Genomic DNA, 17961 nt, shown 5'->3' on the forward strand with positions numbered 1-17961 from the left:
CGCTGTTTGGTTTTGACAGTGATGTGGGTCAACCCATTTACAGTAGAGAGCCCCTTCTGCCTTGTGGGCGCTACCTGGCCTGTTTCCATTTTCATCACGTTTCTCAGTGTTTCCAGTGCTAGTTCAGCCTCACTGGAAGTAACAACATTGCAGGTGCTAACGTAGACAGGGCTTCTGCAGTATCACCTCGTCTAAAAGAGCTCAGAGCAGGTTGAAATGAAGCTGTGGTAAAAACATCACTAAATGTTGCAGCCTTGTTCTAACTAGACAGTCCCCCACTGCTGCTGTCTGTAGTGCTGGGCTTGGTGTTGCAGAGAGGGAATTCTGAGCTGGGAATGGGATAAAATGAGCAAGTGATGTTCTTGCATCTTCTCCAATAATTACTCAGTTTTCTTTTCACTCTTTGTGAGGGAATTTATTGAAAGCCACTTGAAAGTCCCAGTAAATATCTCCCTTTTCTATTGACCATTGCATTAACATGCTCAGAGTATTTTAGTGGACTGGTGAAGAATGATTTTTTTCCTCTCAAAATCCGTGTTGGCTTTCTTCAGTCATATCACATTTAGCTAGATGACTTTTAGTACTCTCTAAAATTATTGTCTTAACTAAGTTGATACAGAATAAAATCTTGCAGGACTATAATTTCCCAGATTACTCTGGATTTTTCTTAAAAACAGGGCAACATTTCTTCCCCTTCAGTCCTCTGGAAGCTAACAGTTTTAATGTGCGATCCCCTTTTTATTATGATCATTAGCATCTCAGCTACTTTTTGAATTAATCTATAATTTTTATATAATTGAAGTTTTCAAGGTATTTTCTGGAGACATCTTTCTTGAAATACTGTCTTGGAGAGTGTATCTCCATTGTAAGCAGTGATGGGCAGGCTTCTCCTCAGCATCCTGCGCCATGCAGGGAGTTGCCTGCAGCAGGAGAAGGCGCCTCCTTTCCCTTGCTCAGGTTGGGAGTAGGTGGGATGTGACCGGGCACCACGTGGCATGGAGCTGTTCCTGCTCACCCGCACAAGAGTGCTCTCCAGTGTGGAGGTGCGAGGAGGAGCAGCCCTTCTAGCCCTGTCCTCTGGGCAAAATCCAGCCTGTCGTCCTTTGTGAGATCTCTGTGTTTGCAGCGTTCCTGGAGGCAGCACTCATCACCAGGAATTTCTGGTGACTTGTTTGTTATGTCTTTGACTGATTGCGTTTCAAATTTTCTCTCTACATTCCTAATTCTTGTTTCACGTTTTACCAGCTATGAGTATGCCCTTCAGGGCTGGAATGACTTTTCTGAAGGATTTTTCATAAGAGGAGTGGCTTCCACCACTTACCTTACTGTCTTTAGTGGCCTGTCTGAGCCCTTTTGTCACCAGGTCTGTCACCAGATACCAGATACTCATGTTTTCACCAGTATATTTTAACTTTGGTATTTATTTTCTTCTAAATTAATACCTTTATTTTTAAGACCAGATTAGCATCTGCCAATTTGTGACACCTGCACGTCTGATGCTCTGAAGAGCACTTCTTTGCCAAGGTCTCTGTGAGTAAAGGCTCCTTCAAAAGCATCAAAATGACTTGAGAAGCCAGGTCTGCTTGTACATCAAGGGTAAATTAAAAAATGTCCCTTTGCAGCTCTGCTTGCTGAGTATGTGCTTCATCCCAGAGGTGCCTCCTCTCCATACCTGACAGTTGTTACTTTCACTATGGCCCGTATGGAACAATTTTAATAATCAGTGTTAATCCCAATCTACCGAGGTCTTAGGTAAACCACATGAGTCTGATAGCCATGCTGTGGGTCAATGGAGAATTTGTCCTGCTGAAATTCGGGGAAGGGATTTGAGACAGAAGGAGATGCCCATGTGGACTGAGGAAAGAACCGTATACACACTCAGACAGCATTTGTGATCTGAAGTGCTTCCCGGGGGAGGCTTATTCTTGATAATCCTCGGTACATGAAACGCTTCCTTTCTCTGCAGTGTGCTCCTAGGCATGATGCATAGAAGAGGGTCCGTGTCTAACTAGCTGTTGTTCCCAGCTCTTTTCCCTGATAAGAAGAGTCTTCAAGGTATTGAAGTGCAAGCAAGTGCAATGAAGAGCAGTATCTTGTGAGATTTCTCGGAGAAAAGCTGTGAGCCATTCTGGGGGTTTCCATTTACCCTACAGTTTCTTCAAGGTAAGACAGAAACGTCAACAGTATCGGACACAGTAGTAGGAATGTGGCACTCTTACTTTGCCTATGATTAGGAGAAGGTCACCTGTCAGAGAAACAAGTGCTGCATCTGGACCGTGACCTAGCTTGGGGAGATCCAGCCAATTAATAGATAGTGTTATGAACATTTTTCTGCTAAAAATCCTGACCTGGTTGATAAGAAAAGAGACCTTGGAAGCTGCATTCACAGTCCTGCTTCATTCTCACTGTACTTCTGCCTCTAATGCAGGCTGGAGTTTTCTAAAATGTGGGGCTACAGATAGATTTCCTTCTTCTGAGACAAGTTGCCTGGTCATCTTCTGTCTGTCTAGCAGAGGCATGAGCTGGCATTCCCTGGTCCGGACACCCAGCCAGTGCAGCTGTCTCTTAGGAGTTTTAGCCAAGCCAGTTGTGAGAGCATGGTGGAGGATGCTGTGCATGGGGGTTTTGTTCTGTTTTGTTCCTGGAACCCTCTGTAAGGATGCTGTTGTCTCTCTTGGCCAGGACTGCTGTGTCCATGAGGCCAACTGGGTTCTCTACAGGGTGGTTAAGTTTGGGAGGGCCAAAATTTCCTCTCTCCTTGTGCTAGAGGAGAGAGAGGCTATTTCTGCCTTCTTCTCAGCAGTGACCAACATGAAGGTACACCCTGCATCCAAGTGTGTCTACAACCAGTTGCATTTTAAGCTACGTGAGTTTTCCATCCTGTTTTTTCTGTCTCCCTTAGTGATCCGTGTGGGGCTGGTAGGCACATTGGAGCCAGCACCTTTACCCCGAGCTGGCTGCCCGGCCTCATGCCCAGCACCACGCTACAGCCCCAGGGTTGCTGCCGCTCTGCCCTGAGCCATGCTGCAGCCTAGAGTCATTTGATGGGCTCCTGCTGTGCCTGTGGGAGGTCGCAGGGCCCTGTGCTGGCCTGTGCTCAGTGCTGGGGTTTTTGGAGCACCTCTGCAAGGAGCCTTGCCACTGTTTCCTGCCAGTGCCCTGGGCTGTGGCTGCCCAATGCCTCGGGGGGGCAGCCGGCCACAGCTCCCCTTCCCCTTTGCTGCTGGTGGGGGGTTTCCTCCATGGCTGGAGGCAGCAGGCAGAGGGCAATTATCGGAGCTGCATAAAAGCTGTTTCCCTGTAATGGGCTGCACTGCTGGTGCTATGACAAACTACCCAGCTGCTCTGGCTCCCTCCCTCCCACTGCCTTTCTCTTTCATCCCATTACTCCCTCCCTGCTTTTCTTGCTCTCTCATCCTCTTTCACAGCTTCCTTTCCTTGTCCCCTTTTTGCCTGCCTTTGCCCCTGCCGCACAGGGGAGGAGAGCAGGGAAACAGCCAGGGCAGAGGCTTGCTTGTTACAGCAGAAGCTTTAAAGCTGGTGTGTAAAATGCAGCACAATAATGTGGGAGACTTCAGGCATGCTTGTGGATGTTATTTTCTGCCTATGTATTTGCGAGTGCTTTTGAGCAGGCAACATGCTGGGGGAAGCTCACTCTCCTAGCACGAGTTACGCTTGCCTGTGCGCGCCCACCTGGGAAAGTGTGTGTGTGTGTGCGTGTGTGCATCAAGCTGTCAAGTCTCACACGCTGAGTGTGAGACTTGCACATTAGGCTTTCTCCTCACACTCCCCTAGGCCTGTGTTTCGTGCACTGCATCTCAGCACCCAGTCTGTCCCCTGACATGTTCCCAAATGTGAGACACTCGCCCTGTCCCATGATGTGACACGGCACTGCTTTGCATGGAGGGCAAAGATAGCCACTAAACAGGTTGGGTGTGTGGGTGTGTGTGGTGTTCATGCATGTTTGTGGTGGTGTTCCTTTCTGCTACGTACTTCGAGGCTTTTGGTGGAGTCCCTCACCACAGGATCTTGGGCAGAGGAGGTCTGCAGACACAGGATTTGACCTTCAGTGACTTCTGACGCAGAAGCCAGAGGAATTAGGAGCCTCCATACAGAGAGGTGTCAGGCATTAACAGGAGATGGGTGTGGAGTTATTTTTTGTCATTGATTTGCTTAGATTTTATTAATGTCTCAGGGTAAACTTATCTGAAGTTTATTAAAGAATATTGAGTATAGCTCTGTCCTTGGCAGGAGGCTTTTCTAATGAGAGTAATAAAGGCAGAATAAATCATTGTCACTGAAGGATGTGGTGGCTGGTCTGTTCTTGAGAGGCAGAATGAACCTCAGGAGCTGAAATCCAGATCAGGCAAGTGGTTGGTGATAGGTTTTGTCATTTGGTGGCTGCGTTTTGGCTGGTATGAGCAAAGCTGACAAGTCTTCCAGTTAGTTTCTAAAACCACTGTCACTGCAGACTTTTTTGGCAATGTAAGCAGTAAGACCAAGACCTGGCTGGACTGGAGGGATGTAATTTCACCTTGTGGTGTGTCAGAGTGAGCTGAGGAGGATGAAGGACTGCCCACATATTGTCCTCCTCACTGCCAAATAGACATCTGTAGTTTTGATTTTTAACAGATTCTTCTTCCAAGTTCCTGGAAGTTTCTGGGATGGTGTCTATGGTTTTCTTCTCACTTTAATTCATTGCACTTACACTAAGAGTCTAACATACATGGTTGTGGTCCTGACTTTTGTCTTTTGACTAGGGATTCCCAAACTGTGCATTGTCGCGGAGGATCACAGTGACAAACCAATGCTGCCCTATGGCTAGACATCTTATTCTGTGCAAGGATGTAGCCCTGGACAGAGCCAAAAACTAATGTGCTGTCACTGATCATGGTGCCTGTGCAAACAAGTGTTGAAGCCTCTTATACTCTGGAGCGTCTTGTCCTGGTCTGGTTCAGCCCCTCTAAATCAAGCCAGAGTCATAATACTTAGCTGACACATTAGATGATGATGCCCAAAATCAAGAAAGGAAATCCCTGGTCAGTTTAAATACTGGACAAATAAAAGGTACATATGTGGGTGTGTGCATGTAACAGACAGCAAAAGGGCTTGGCTGATGTTCTGGTCTCTCCACAGGTGCATCTGCGCTCTGCTGAGCGCCTCCGGGAGCTGTGCTGCGCCAACCGAGGCACCTTCATCAAGGTGGGACAGCACCTGGGAGCACTTGACTACCTGCTGCCTGAGGAGTACACCCGCACCCTCAAAGTGCTGCACAGCCAGGCCCCGCAGAGCACCAGGCAGGAGATTGAGCAAGTTATCCGTGAGGATCTGGGCAAAGAGGTAGGGGCAGCCATAGCCTGTGCTGGCGTCTCAGGCCTCAGCAGGCCCTGGGCAGCTAGAGGAAGGAAAACAGGAGCAAGGAGGTCCCTGGTGGTTCTCAGTTGCAAGAGATGCCAAGGGGAGATATCTCCTCCTTGCCCCTGGGAGAATGCCATGCAAATTTTCCCTGTCCATTGATGGGCATTATTGGCAAGCTTAGGAAAGGAGAAGGTAACAGAGGATTAAGGGTATGAAAGCTGCCAGGTGTAAATGGCAGGACTCAGCAGAGCAGCGTACCCCAGAGGTTATGCCAAGACAGAGTTGCTGGAAGTCAGGATGGAGGGCCGTCTGCCACACTGAGGGGTGGGAGATGGAGGTATTGATGTTAAGGACAAAGATATATTAGCAGAGCTCTGTGAGGGACGATGGCTCTCCCCTGGCTGCACTAGACCAATTCCAGCTAGCACTGACAGCCCTTTACTTTCTCGAGCCCCTAATTAACCCCCAAAGAAAATAATAGCATAAATCACTTTTGGTGCTTGCAGTCAGGTAATGCAGTAGCTCTGGAGTCTGTGTCACCATTAACCCTCAACAGCCCACAGCACTGAGGTCAGAGGTAGGTGCCTGTGTTCATTAGATGTAAGGGAAGTAACCACAGTATTTAGAGAGGGTGTTCTGTTACTTTGCATATTGCCCCTTACAAGAAGAGATCCCCTCACACTCCAGCCCTGGTTGAGGAGCAGCATTTCAAGGATCACAACTGACATGGTGAGAGGGAGGCAGGAGGCAACAGTGTGCAAAGGGAATGGTAGAGAAGGTGCATGTGAGGGGGAGGAAGACAGGAGATTGAAGAAGCAGTGTGTACATCTGTTGTTGCTCATATATAGAGGTTTGTGGGGTGTTTTGGGTTGTTCTGGGCTGTCTGACTGTGTGGTAAGGAGGTATGTGGGGAACATGAGGGGGTAAGTGAAGTATTTGCACCTAGTGGATATATTATGGGCAGATTTGGATGGGGTGGGTCTGCCTATGTGTAGTTTAAGGGTCTAGGTATTGTCTAGTCAGGAATGACAATTAATATTTCCCTGCAGTTTAATGGCAGGGTTAATGTCAGCCCCTGACCTGCAAGATGCTCCCTCTCTCAGCACTGCAGTTGTAGCATGGTTGGTACCAGCTGTGTTTCATAGCTCAGTGGATAGATGGAGTGGGGCAGGCTGGCTGCTCCCTGCAGACCCCTGCTGCTCCATGGGCCTCCATCCAGCAATCTCCCCTCCGCAGGAGCCACGGAAAGCCACTCTGAGGTTGGCCCCCATTAAATTACCACGGCAGCCACCTCTGGCTCAGTTTGTGTGGCATCTCTCAGAGGCTGAGGCAGGTGCTTGGAGGTTGGTCCTTTTCTTTTCTCTCAAGTGCGTGTTCAGCTGCCACTGATACGCCCTGGTTTCTTTCAGCTTTTTGAGAGCTAGACAAACCCTCCATGCTGCATTGTTTCCCAGCAAGGCAGCTCAAATCCAGTCTCCACAGCAGCCTTCCCTCTTAGCATTCACTTCACCCACATGGGCAGTGCTGGGCAATATTTAATTTTAAAGAGACAGAGAGAAAGAGGGAAAAAAGGTAGAAATGGGAAGAAAGGGATAGAGGGGAAATGCTAATGAGAGAAAGAGAGCGATGATAAAAGAGAGAAATGAAGAGAATGACATGTATAAAAATAAAGGAGCTGGTGAAGCTGGGCAGTATTAAAAGCCGAGATAAATGCCCATGTCCGTTAGTTACAAGGTACCAAATCAAGGTATTTAAAAACAAAAAGGATTTGGGGAACCTAGTGCACCAAAGTTGTCTTTGCTGGAGCCCAGAGGATTTAATAGGGTTACTTCAGGAACAACTTTAATTCCAGTGTAGCTACATCCTCAGTACATTTTAAATATGATATACTTATCTGAAATATAGATGGCAGAAGGGCAAGGTGGAGTGTCAGGGCAGAGGAGAGTGTAAAGAGGGATCCTGAAATCTTCCCCCTTGGGGCCAGCATCACACCGGGGAACTTGCAGATGAATTCAAATAGAAGAGAAAATGACAGCAAGGGAACCGTCCCGGGGCGCCTAGGCCTAACCCTGCTGCTCTCGAATTCAGTGGTGAGACTTCCAGTTCCCCCATCAGGCACAAGAGCAGGCTCCTCAGATGAATCTCAAGTGTAGGCAAGAAGTAGTTACGTACAGTTTGGATCTGTGCAGAACAATGGGAGAAATAGCAACTGGAAATACAGAGATACCTAGGGAGGAATGTGACAAGCTGACAAATTAGGCAAGAGCTTGCAAAAGGGCATGAAGATCAAAAAAAGCCAATTTCATGTATAGAAGCATTATATCTTGAGTCAATTACAAATAGTCTGTCTTCTGATGTGACCTACTCCTGAGAATCTTATCAGAGGCTTGGATGTTTGACAAATGGAGTGGTTTTGTGGGAAAACTGGCTTAAATGGAAACCATGCCAATGGAACTGATCTTTGGGCAAAGACAGAGGGCTTGTGAGGTAGATTTACAGCAGTTCAGCATGGCTCTGTTGTCACCATGCAGACTTGTGTGACATACTGCTGATGGGGGATCTCCCATTCTAGGCCAGCATCATGGCTGGAGTCTGGGAGCTGCAGCATATATCTCTGCTGCATGAGCTGATGGACTGATTTAAAGGCAAATGGCATGTGTGCTGATCTGACACAGAAGGAGAAGCATCTTATATGCTGACTAGTGGGTTGCCCTGTCAAAACCTGTTTTAAGTCTAGGGGGAATCTGTGTACCTATCAGGGATCATTGGGATAAAAATAATCAGTAGTGAGCAGATGCTGTCTTTCTAATCTCACCCACAGTGGTTTGGCTAAGTGATGGTGGGAGGTGATCATTCTCTTGAGTGTTGTATGCAAGAGATTGAGGTGGGGGGTGGGATTCTCAGGGCAACTTGATTAGTAGCAGTGGGAGAGGCTGCACAAAGAAATCGTTACAATGACTCCTGGAAACGAATCACCAGCAAGATCATAGAGTAAGAGTCTTTTGGGGAGACAGTGGAGATACCACAGGTTGGGCTTGTTCTGGATGTATTCCTTGGAGCAGTTGGGAAAAGCTGTGTGCATAAGAATGGGTGATGAGATATGATTGAAAGAGTCTCTCCTACCTCTATTTTCATCTTCCTTGTTTGAACAAGGTTCTGAAAGTGAAAAGGTGTCAAGCATGGAAAATGAAAGCAGAACGAGTATGTTCCCTATCCCACAATTGTAATTTTCTCTGAAGAGCTATTAAGGACACAGGGAAAGATAGCTGGTTCAGTTAAGCTCTCTAACTCAACAAAGTGCATGTAGAGCAGAGCCAGGCAACTTCCGGTGAAATGTGGACACCAGACATTTAGGGAGAAAGACTGATGAGGGGCTCTGGAAGATAAATCTTTCAGAGCGGCTGTACCCTAAAAGCACAAAATTGTTGTGCTTAGAAACTAGAAATGATGGAAGAAATGTTTTCCCAGCACTGGGATTAGGGGCATTTCCTCCCTCTGGCAGGTCTGTTGGAAGGGACTGGCTTGTGGCTGTGGGATACAGGGATACTGGGGAGGTGATGCCAGTTTGGTCCCAGAGCAGAGATGCAGAACCCAGGGCATCTCTGAGTTTGGCCAAGCCAGTTCCACCTGACAGCCCTTTGGTGTCTGTCAGAAAGCTTCCTGTAGGTCTTTCTGTATGTGATTTCCATGGACAAGGTGCTCAGAGGAGCTAATCACTCATTGCTAAGACTGATTGGACTATTGTGAAACTCTTCCCTTTCAAAAATACATCTGCTTCTCTCTGCTCTGATCCAGAGCATCCCTCCTCATAGGACTGAGTGGCTGCAGAATGACTTGGCAGCTTTTACAACCCTGCTCTTCCAAATATCCTTGGTGCCTTTCTGTTGTCTGGCTCCAGTACTGTCCAGTGCAGTCCCTAATATGGCTCTGTGGGTCTCACTTCTCTGCTGCTGTGCAATGATAATGAGTTTAGATACTGTGATATCTCCTCGCTTCACTGTGTACTCCTATCTATGCCAACATGCTCTTTTACCTTTTTCTAGTCCTAAAATACCTCCTGGTTTGCAGTCATATTGCACATCCCAGTAGGCCACAGCATACTCTACCCACTTAGCACCACTGTAATCCCTCTCCTGTGTACAGCAAGACGTCACTTTCCAGAGCCCATTGCTCATCGGCTTCCAGCCCATCCTCACGCATCGGTATTTTGTCAACTTTCTAATCTTTTCCCCAAGACTCCTTATTCTCCCTCTCGGTGTGTTTGTGTACTCCATACTCTACCCAGGCTTTAACTCATGGTGGAGGTAATTTTTCTTGGTGGGAGACACTTCCTCCCTCCCCATCTCTCACCACTGTCCTTTCAGAAATATCCCAGTTCCTCCACCTGTGCTCCTTTCTGGCAGGTTCCCGTCAGGCCGGTTCTCTGGTCCCTAATCCTGTGTCTGGTCTGAGGTTGTGTGGTTGGGGGTTAGGGCAAGGATAAAGTTAGCATCCCCATGAGGCCAGTGTGGTCCCAGGTAAGGTCTTTCCCATGCTGCTGGGGTGCCTGTGCATGTGGCTGCCCAGGTGCTCTGTGTCCAGGCTGCGTCTTTGCCTGGGGGGCGAGGGGCTGGTGTAGGGCACAGGACCGGCCTTGCCTGCCATGGGAGTGAGGGTCTCTTCTTCCTCCTTGCCCCTTGACTTATCCTCACATCTCTGGCCTCCTGCTAACAGTTGTTGAAGCTGTCGCAGAGAAGAGTGGAAATTGCTGAAGCTGAGCAGTCTCAGATGCTATTAAATGAGGGATCCCAAGAAATCCTGATCCCAGGTATTCACATCTGTGTACATACTTATACCATTGCTAGCGAGTTTGCTGCACTCCAGGAAGGCTGAGAGGCAAAACAGTCTCTATAGGGAGAACACACCAGTGATTGAATGTGTTGGTTCCAGTGCTTGCTGTGTTCAAAGCTGGGAGAAAGGGCTGGGGAGAGCCCAGAGGTCAAGGCTTGTCTCTGCCAAATCATATAAAGGGCTTAAATAGATGGAAAGACAGTCATTTGGAAGGATGTCAGTCTAGCTCTGCTTTGTGGGAGTGCAGGTAATGGGAAGTAGTTTCTAATTGCTTGATTAGCCAGCACCTCCAAGGAGACCATCCTTTTCATCTACAGTTAATTGCAGCTTTTACCTGTTGTTCAAGGACTATTTTGCCATTTGCAAGAAACCCCCTGCAGCCATACAGTAATGGAGCTTGCTGATTGAGCAGGGCAGGATATGTCAACGGTTTGACTGTGATTTGTAAGCAAAGCACGTGTGGTAGAGGAACCTCCTGTGCTGTGGTTTGTGAAGCAGGATGCATTTTCACAGCGATGTTTGGAGGACCCAGCCTTAGGTTAAAGGGCTTTGCTATCCTTGGATTCCTACCGTTGTACCTGGCATGGCACCAGCGCTGTGCGGTAAGAAACAGATACTCCTCGTCTGAGAAGTTGTTGTCCCTGCAGCAAAACTGTGGCTAAGAAGGATACTGCCCTTTGCCCCTCTACTTTAAATTGCTCCCAAGGTTCCCAAAGTGTTTTCTAGGTTGGGTACACGAGCATTATTCATCCACTATTGAAATGTACCCATATACACCTGGGAGCATGGTCACTGCAATGATGTACAGCAGTGCCACGCGGCCATTTGACAGAGAGGGACAAAAATTCTATGTCCGTGTGAACCTGCCATGGGAAAGATTTAGAATGAGACTGCAGCAAGGTGCTAATCCCCACAGCAAGAGACTTCCCTGCCCTCGAACTGTTGGAGTATGAGAAAAGACAGAGGGAATAGAAGAGACTCCTCTTTTTACTCCTATTTCTGTACGTGTTCTCGGTACAGCGTGGCAGCCTTTGCTGTGCCAGTGACAGGGAGGACAGACTGATTCCCTTCCTTCTGGAACTGTTGATTAGCATTTTAAGCTCTGGCGAGACATATGCTTACTTCTGATTTGCAGAACTATTAAAGCAGCGTTCAGCCCTGTGGGAGAGCAGCTAGGCCTTCAATAGGCTGTTGGGTATTACACTGCATGTCCTACAGCATCCAAGTTGTCCCCAAGGGAATATGAGCCACTTTCTGTAGCTGGCTCCATATGTTGCCCTACAGAAGATTCATTTACCCTGCTAGATCACAAGGTCTTCAGGTCACAATGCTGCAGATCCTGTTACGGCCCCAGAAAGCCTCTTCCCAGGCTGGCAGTGTTGTCTGACCCATCCAGGATGCCAGGACATGTGCCTGCTTTCTCCGGTGTTGCACAGCCTTGTGGTTGAGTGTTCTGCCCAAAAGCACTGATGTGTGGCACCGTCAGTGCATGGTCGCTGTCATGGTTGCTTGGGGCTGTGGGACTGATGCTGAATGGCTCTGCTGAACACCCAGGTCTCCCGTAGCTTGTGACCCTGGTTCTGTCCTTAAGTACCCCGCTCCAGCAATGCTGTGCTGGGGTCTCTGTGAAGTTGCCCCTCGGGTACATCACTAACAGACATGGGGAAACTAGATTTAGGTCAGCAAGACCCTCTTCTGCCTGCTATGGGTGTTATGTCCATCACAGGAAATCTCTTCCTGCATGATGTTACCACCCTTCATTACCCACCAGAGTGGAGGCTGGGCTGTGGTGGCCATTACTCTGACAGTGTGAGGGGCTGGGAAGTGGGATGGGAGGATTTGGCCCTTCTCCCAGCCCTCTGAGCCTCTCTCAGTAGGCCCGTCAGGGCTTCCAAGCAGCCATCAATAAAAAACACATTTGTATTAAAACTATAATGAGGAATAAAAAAACTTCACATTTTTTTCAATAACTCGGGATATAAAAAAGAGATTTTTATCAATTATGAAAAGGATTTTGGCCATAAAAAGGTAATTTAAAGAGTCTGAGATGGATGGCGAATAGCATTAATGTCACCCAGAACAAATGGGCCCGCATTACTCAACAGAAAGGCAGGAGCAGCTGCCTGTGCAGGTCCCGCTGCTGCTGCAGCCTCCGCTGTGCTCTCCCTGCCCTGTCTCTGGTAAGAAGCCCCAGTCGCTGGTGGATCTCAGTGTGGCTGCCTCTACACTGAGCCCTCATGCGGGCAGTAGCTGCCCAGAACTGCGGCTCCCTTGCCAAGGGCAGATGGGGAAAGCAAACAGGGAACTTTGCGTGGCCCAGGTGGTCCACCTTGCTTTGTTGCTGTGTCCCTGCTCACTCCGTTTACAAGCTCCAGTGTTACTGACCCTTAGTGTCACGCCAAGGACAGCCTGGTGTCCTTATTGCCAGGGGAGCTTTGGCACAGGGTACTCCCTTCTTTCATGGGTTTTCTGTCTGCTCACAGCTCCTGGGAGAGGATCTGGCTGAGTCCTGCTCATGGCAGCCTCTTCCTGGGTGCTCTAAGCCCCATTGCCTAAGAGAGGGAAGGTTTTGTGGATAGATTAGAGGATCCTTTGGCTTCCTTCAAGTTAATAAGATTTACAATACAGGAGGTTGGACAGTGGATTTTCTGAAGGATTTTTTGGAGGGCGTCCTGCAAGGAAGTGAAAGATTTGAGATCAGAAAATGCAATGGGGAATGGCCTGGTAAGGGGTAGTTCTGATCTGCATGCTTAGTGACATTTTTTTTTTTTTAATTTACAAATTCTTTAGGTGCCTGGGGGTTAGTGTATGACACACCTGCAGGGAATTTGTTGGCTTACAGTGTCTTGTGTGCAAATGGTAAGCTCTCTTCAGTACAGTTTTCTCAGAGTTTTGATGGCACCTGAAGTGTTACTCTGATGCAAATAAATCTTGGCTGGCAATGCATACCACAGCTGTGTTGGGCTGTGTTCAGTGTCCATGTCCTGCAGAGGTGGTGGATGTGCTGCACAGCAGTGCTCTAGCCATCGGCAGAAACCACCTCTCAGCACATGGGTAACCCTTCTAGTTCCAAACAATCACTGGAAATCGCTATCTGTAACTGGGATTAATAGTCCTTATGTGGCCTTCTTGCATATGGAGACTTCCTTTTTTCAAACGTGGTGTGTGTCTCATTTGCTCAGCAATCTCTATGCATTTATTACACAGCAGGATCTGGGCAGGGGCAGAAACACTGAGCTGCCATGTGGAGGGACTGGCTTCTGTTTCAAAGCCTGCTGCTGATACACTCAGAAATATTCTTACTTGATGCTCTGATCTAGACACAGGCTGGGTTTAGTATGCCTGATTTTTCTCTGAGGGAGCGGGGAATCCTGTCATCTGCCTGCCCACTGATCTTTTAATATCCTACTTGATTCTGCCTCGTTAGCATCTCCTGTTTTCTTTCAGAATTTTACGTTTGCCCAGTTACTTGGCTCTTTGACCCACTGGGAACATGAAAACATGATGCAGTGAGTCTGGCGGCTTTTGGCAATAGGTTATTTGTAGATGAAACAAATGACATAAGATGAAATAAGGAGTTATAGGGCCCAACCTTGGCATATCTACATTTTCCTAACACACAGAATAGACACATAGCATTTTTATGAATTTTTAAGATGTACGGTGATCTAATAAGTTCTGTTTTATGGCACTTCTGGGATCTGTCTGAGAGACAGCTCCTGATTCCATGGAAGGGTGCTGAGCTATAGAAAGCACTTCAACCCTGCCTGCAGGTTTTCCTCCCTGTGAAAAATCTGCTATGGGTGAGAACATTGGAAATTCTCCTCATGGGAAGCCTCACCCTCAACATGCTTTTGTGTTTTGAGAATTGAAGCAAAAATTGGAATCTAAGGGGTCTCAAAGGTCTTTCCACCATTAGTAAGCAAAGCGTGTCAGTCTCTAGTAGGCAGGCCAGCCTGAGAGAGAGGAAGTTTTCTCATGTTCCCTTTGGAAATCAAGTTATGTTTGTGAACATTGAGCACATTTTGCACTTATTTTCTGTAAGCTTTGCAGTGCTTTGGTTTTACAGGATGCATGGTTCCGAGCCAAACCTGTGAAGCTGTCTGTGACAACTGAAGCAATAAACTCACATGACCTATTGCTTGTGCCAGGAGAGCTCAGCTGAAGCAAACCCACAAGTTTCTCCCTTACAAAGCTCACATAACCACTCCATCTCAAATTGGCAAGTTCTTGGAAGAGGCTGTTCAGCATCAACCCTTCCAAATTTCAAATGATTAGTAGAAAATATACATTAGTTGGCTCATTTCAGATAATGAATTAAACTGAGGTGGTATCAGTTGTGAGTGGAGAACAAAGCTAATTTTGCCAAACACCTTATTGGATGTAACTGATTGGTTCAGGTCTATTAACTGTTATTCCCATTTATCAAGAAAGGCTAGAAGGAGGCTAGAGCAATTAAAATTACCAGGGCTTGTTAAGAGGGGTTATACTAAAGAAGACTCTCCATGTAACTTTTGCTGCCTTGTCCTTTGTGAACTGCTAGTGTCTTTGCCCTGGCTGCCAAGAAAACCTCTAAGCCCACACGTCCTGTCCCAGGCTGTCTTTTGTCCTTTGGACTGTAACCTAACCTATTCCTCTTCTTTTATTTTTTTTTTTCTTTTTGTTTGAAAGAGCTGTGAGGCTGGTTCTTAATGGGATATCCTGTCAAAGGCTTTTGCCAATCCCTTGCAATCATCAGGACCAGCTCAGGAATTGCAGGTTGGCTGCTCCAAGCTAAACATTTGAGATACTGGGTGATTCTCAGTGAGTGAGCAGGGAGGAAGGGAAGGGTGTGGACTGTACTGGTTCTGTGGGCCTTATCTCTCCGTTGACTACACAACCATAGCACACTGATGACGTGTGTTGGGTTGAGCATCTCCAGTGACTTAGTGTCCTGTACCCGATGAAGGAGGAGGTGCAGCCTAACCACTAGCAGGCTCTGGGCTACTCTCTCCTGGCTTTGCTCTCCACGGCGCATGTCTGGAGTGGATCTCAGTCCTTGGCCCTTCTTTGGTGAAGTGGCTCCCCAGCTTATGATGAGGTGTTTTTTGAGATGGGCGCCCCTGCTTACATTAGATAGAATCTACCAAACTGCTTTACCTCATCCACAGGAGCCCAATGATTTTGAACTACAGGCAACAGAGCAAGATACCAGTCAGGGTTTAGAGGCTCCCTGTTGTGTTCCTATTCCAGAGGCTGGCTCTGTTGCTCCATCTGTTTTTGAGCTGCATCAGCCCTAGGGAGGGAAGTAGGGCAATTGGATTCTGGCTCCAGAATAGTGGGTTGCTGGATTGCTCGGAAATGCATGTGAATTGATCAAAATTAACCCCCTACCTTTGTTTCCTTAGCCCACTTTTCTCCTTGTAACAGCCTCTAGCAGTACACCCTGGGGCTGCCAGAGGAGAACTTATGTTCAAGGTGGAAGACAAACGAGCTGTTTCCCACTGCACCCTGGACTGGCAGCCCTTCCCTTTGCAATGCTTGTCACCCTGCAGTGGCAGCAGCAATGCTAGGCCTGTAAGTGTAGTTGATTTATGTTAACTGTTGAAACGATAATGTTTAATCTGTAAAGTGCTAATCTATTTTTTATGTTGATTATGAATAGGCCAGCTGTGCTTACTTTCCTATTCATAGAGTTTGGTGAACAAGCCCATTTCACAGGCTGGGTTTGGAGGGTGATTTACATGAGAGCAGACATTGCTTTAAGGAGGAAAAATCAGCTGAGTTACACCACTGAACCAGGGACCTGGCAGCCCAACAAGAAGATCTAGGGGCAAGGGAAAAAATATAGGAGGAAGAGACAGGTAATAAATAAACTGTAGAAGGAGGAGATGGATCAGAGCAGAGACATGAAAACTAGGGGAAATATGGGCAGGAGAAGAAAGGAGAGGTTGATATTCAGAGGAGAGATTGACAAGAAGGAAGCAGGAAATGATGTGGCTGGCTTAGCATAGGACTTTCCTCTCTGGATCAGTGCAGAGAGCTCTGGGCTCCAGGATTTGTATGACTGGTCATTAGGGGATGCACGGAACCCCTTCCCCAGCCTGGTGCCAGTGATGCTGTTGGCAGAGTCAGTTGTGGATTTAATTTGCCATGCAGTTGTCTCTCTCAAACGACTTTTCTGGATCTCTGTACATTTTTTCTGAGAGTAGGCTGCAAAGGATACACACTCCAGGGTCCCATCCAGATCTCTTTGTAAGTTATTCTACCTCAACTTCTCTTCAGTCCCTGCGCCTTGTTCTCTGTGGTGTGGACTGCTGTACAGCTGTGCCTCTTGCATTGACTGGCCTGTCAGGTGTGCCGGTGTTTCAGCATCCCATCAAGGCACAGTCAGCATGAGTAACTGGCTTATGAGCTTTAAATCTTCAGCAGGCTTTACTACCTTTTTAGCATCTTTCTTCTAATGTAGTGACCTCATTATATTCCTTTCTTAATACGAATTCAGTTCAAGCAGAGCTGCCAACATCTGCCAGGCTACATGTACTTCCATGTCCACCTCAGATCCTCACTCCTGCTTCCCTGTCCTATTACTCTGGGGCAATGCTGTGCTTCAGTAAAACTTCATTGCACTTGCATCAATGTAATTATGACCAAAGCCTGAGGAAGGGACGTAGCTGGGCAGAATCTGGCTGGGACTGGGCTTTGCCGTCTGCCTGTTTTCATTGTACTGTGCCTCTGTCCACCCTGGTGACAGGCTGCTGGATTGTGCAATGCTGCTTCTGTCATTCCTGCTCTTTGTCCCAGGCCTAGAAACACTTTTCCCTCCTCCCTTTCTGAGGAGACACATAAAAGCATTCCACATAGTGCTCATGGGAGTATGCCTCTCTCTCCATTTTAGGAGCTGGAGTAGAAGGGTCTATTAGTGTAGCATACACTCACATATATGCAGTACTGTCCTGCCAGATATGTACCCTGCAACACAGCCCTCCACTCCCGCTGCACTCCCTGCCTCTGCACACACACACAAATACCTGTCCTGACCCTGTTCTTCACTTGCTTCTCTGTGGATGGAGGGTTTTGCCTACCATTCCCACAAGCTGTGCACATAAATGCACTGCCCCATACCTCCTCCTTAACTCTCTGCACAAGCCCTAGTGCAGCTTTGCTTGCCAATCAGATGCTTGTAGCCCACCTCTTCCAAACATATACCCCAGACATCCCCTTACCACTCTCTGTATAGTCCCATAAACCTGCCCATAGACATTTCTCACCCCCACCCCTTCTCTCATACACTTCTCAAAGCCCCCAGGCTTTCAAAGCTGAATCAGAGGCATTTGAGATGAGGCACAGGTGATGTCTGTTCCCAAAGGTCCCTATATATCCTCAGGCTCTAGCAGCTGGTTATTTCTCACAGGACTGCTACTGTTGTGCAGGCTTACTGCTGACAGGACCCTTGGGGCATCTCTGCAGTCCTCAGCAGAGCCTCCCTCTGCCTGGCTGTGACTAACGGGGCCTGTTTGTTGTGGGTCTGTTGACCCTTTCCTACTCGGGTTTCAGCCAGTGCATGGCAGGGATGTGTTTATGCCTGGAGTCAAAATGGTCTTGGAAATTCATTTGCTTCTGGATACTCTCTGAAATCTTACCTTCTTCCTAAATGTGCCAACTGACTCTGTCTCTGTGGCATTTTTTCTTCTCTATGGCATTTTGGGAGAGGTTTCATCTTGATAAAAGAAAGAAATTTTTTACATTGAGAACTATCAATCATGGGAACAACCTCCCCAGGGACGTGCTAGA

At 47.6% G+C, this 17961-nt stretch overlaps 1 protein-coding gene across 6 annotated transcripts in view; it reads left to right on the plus strand.

Annotated features, from left to right (window-relative positions):
- ADCK1 (aarF domain containing kinase 1) overlaps positions 1-17961 on the plus strand; it is a 78412-nt gene that overhangs the window by 23731 nt on the left and 36720 nt on the right. For 5 of the 6 annotated variants that reach the window (XM_050897492.1, XM_050897496.1, XM_050897493.1 and 2 more), the window contains exon 3: positions 5137-5340. The exons of the other annotated variant lie outside the window; for it this stretch is intronic. In XM_050897492.1, the coding sequence (XP_050753449.1) occupies positions 5137-5340 (204 nt within the window). The remainder of the gene's footprint in view (positions 1-5136; positions 5341-17961) is intronic. 6 annotated transcript variants of the gene reach the window in all.

This window comes from Gymnogyps californianus, chromosome 5 (assembly GCF_018139145.2).
Source record: "Gymnogyps californianus isolate 813 chromosome 5, ASM1813914v2, whole genome shotgun sequence".
Taxonomy (NCBI): domain Eukaryota; kingdom Metazoa; phylum Chordata; class Aves; order Accipitriformes; family Cathartidae; genus Gymnogyps; species Gymnogyps californianus.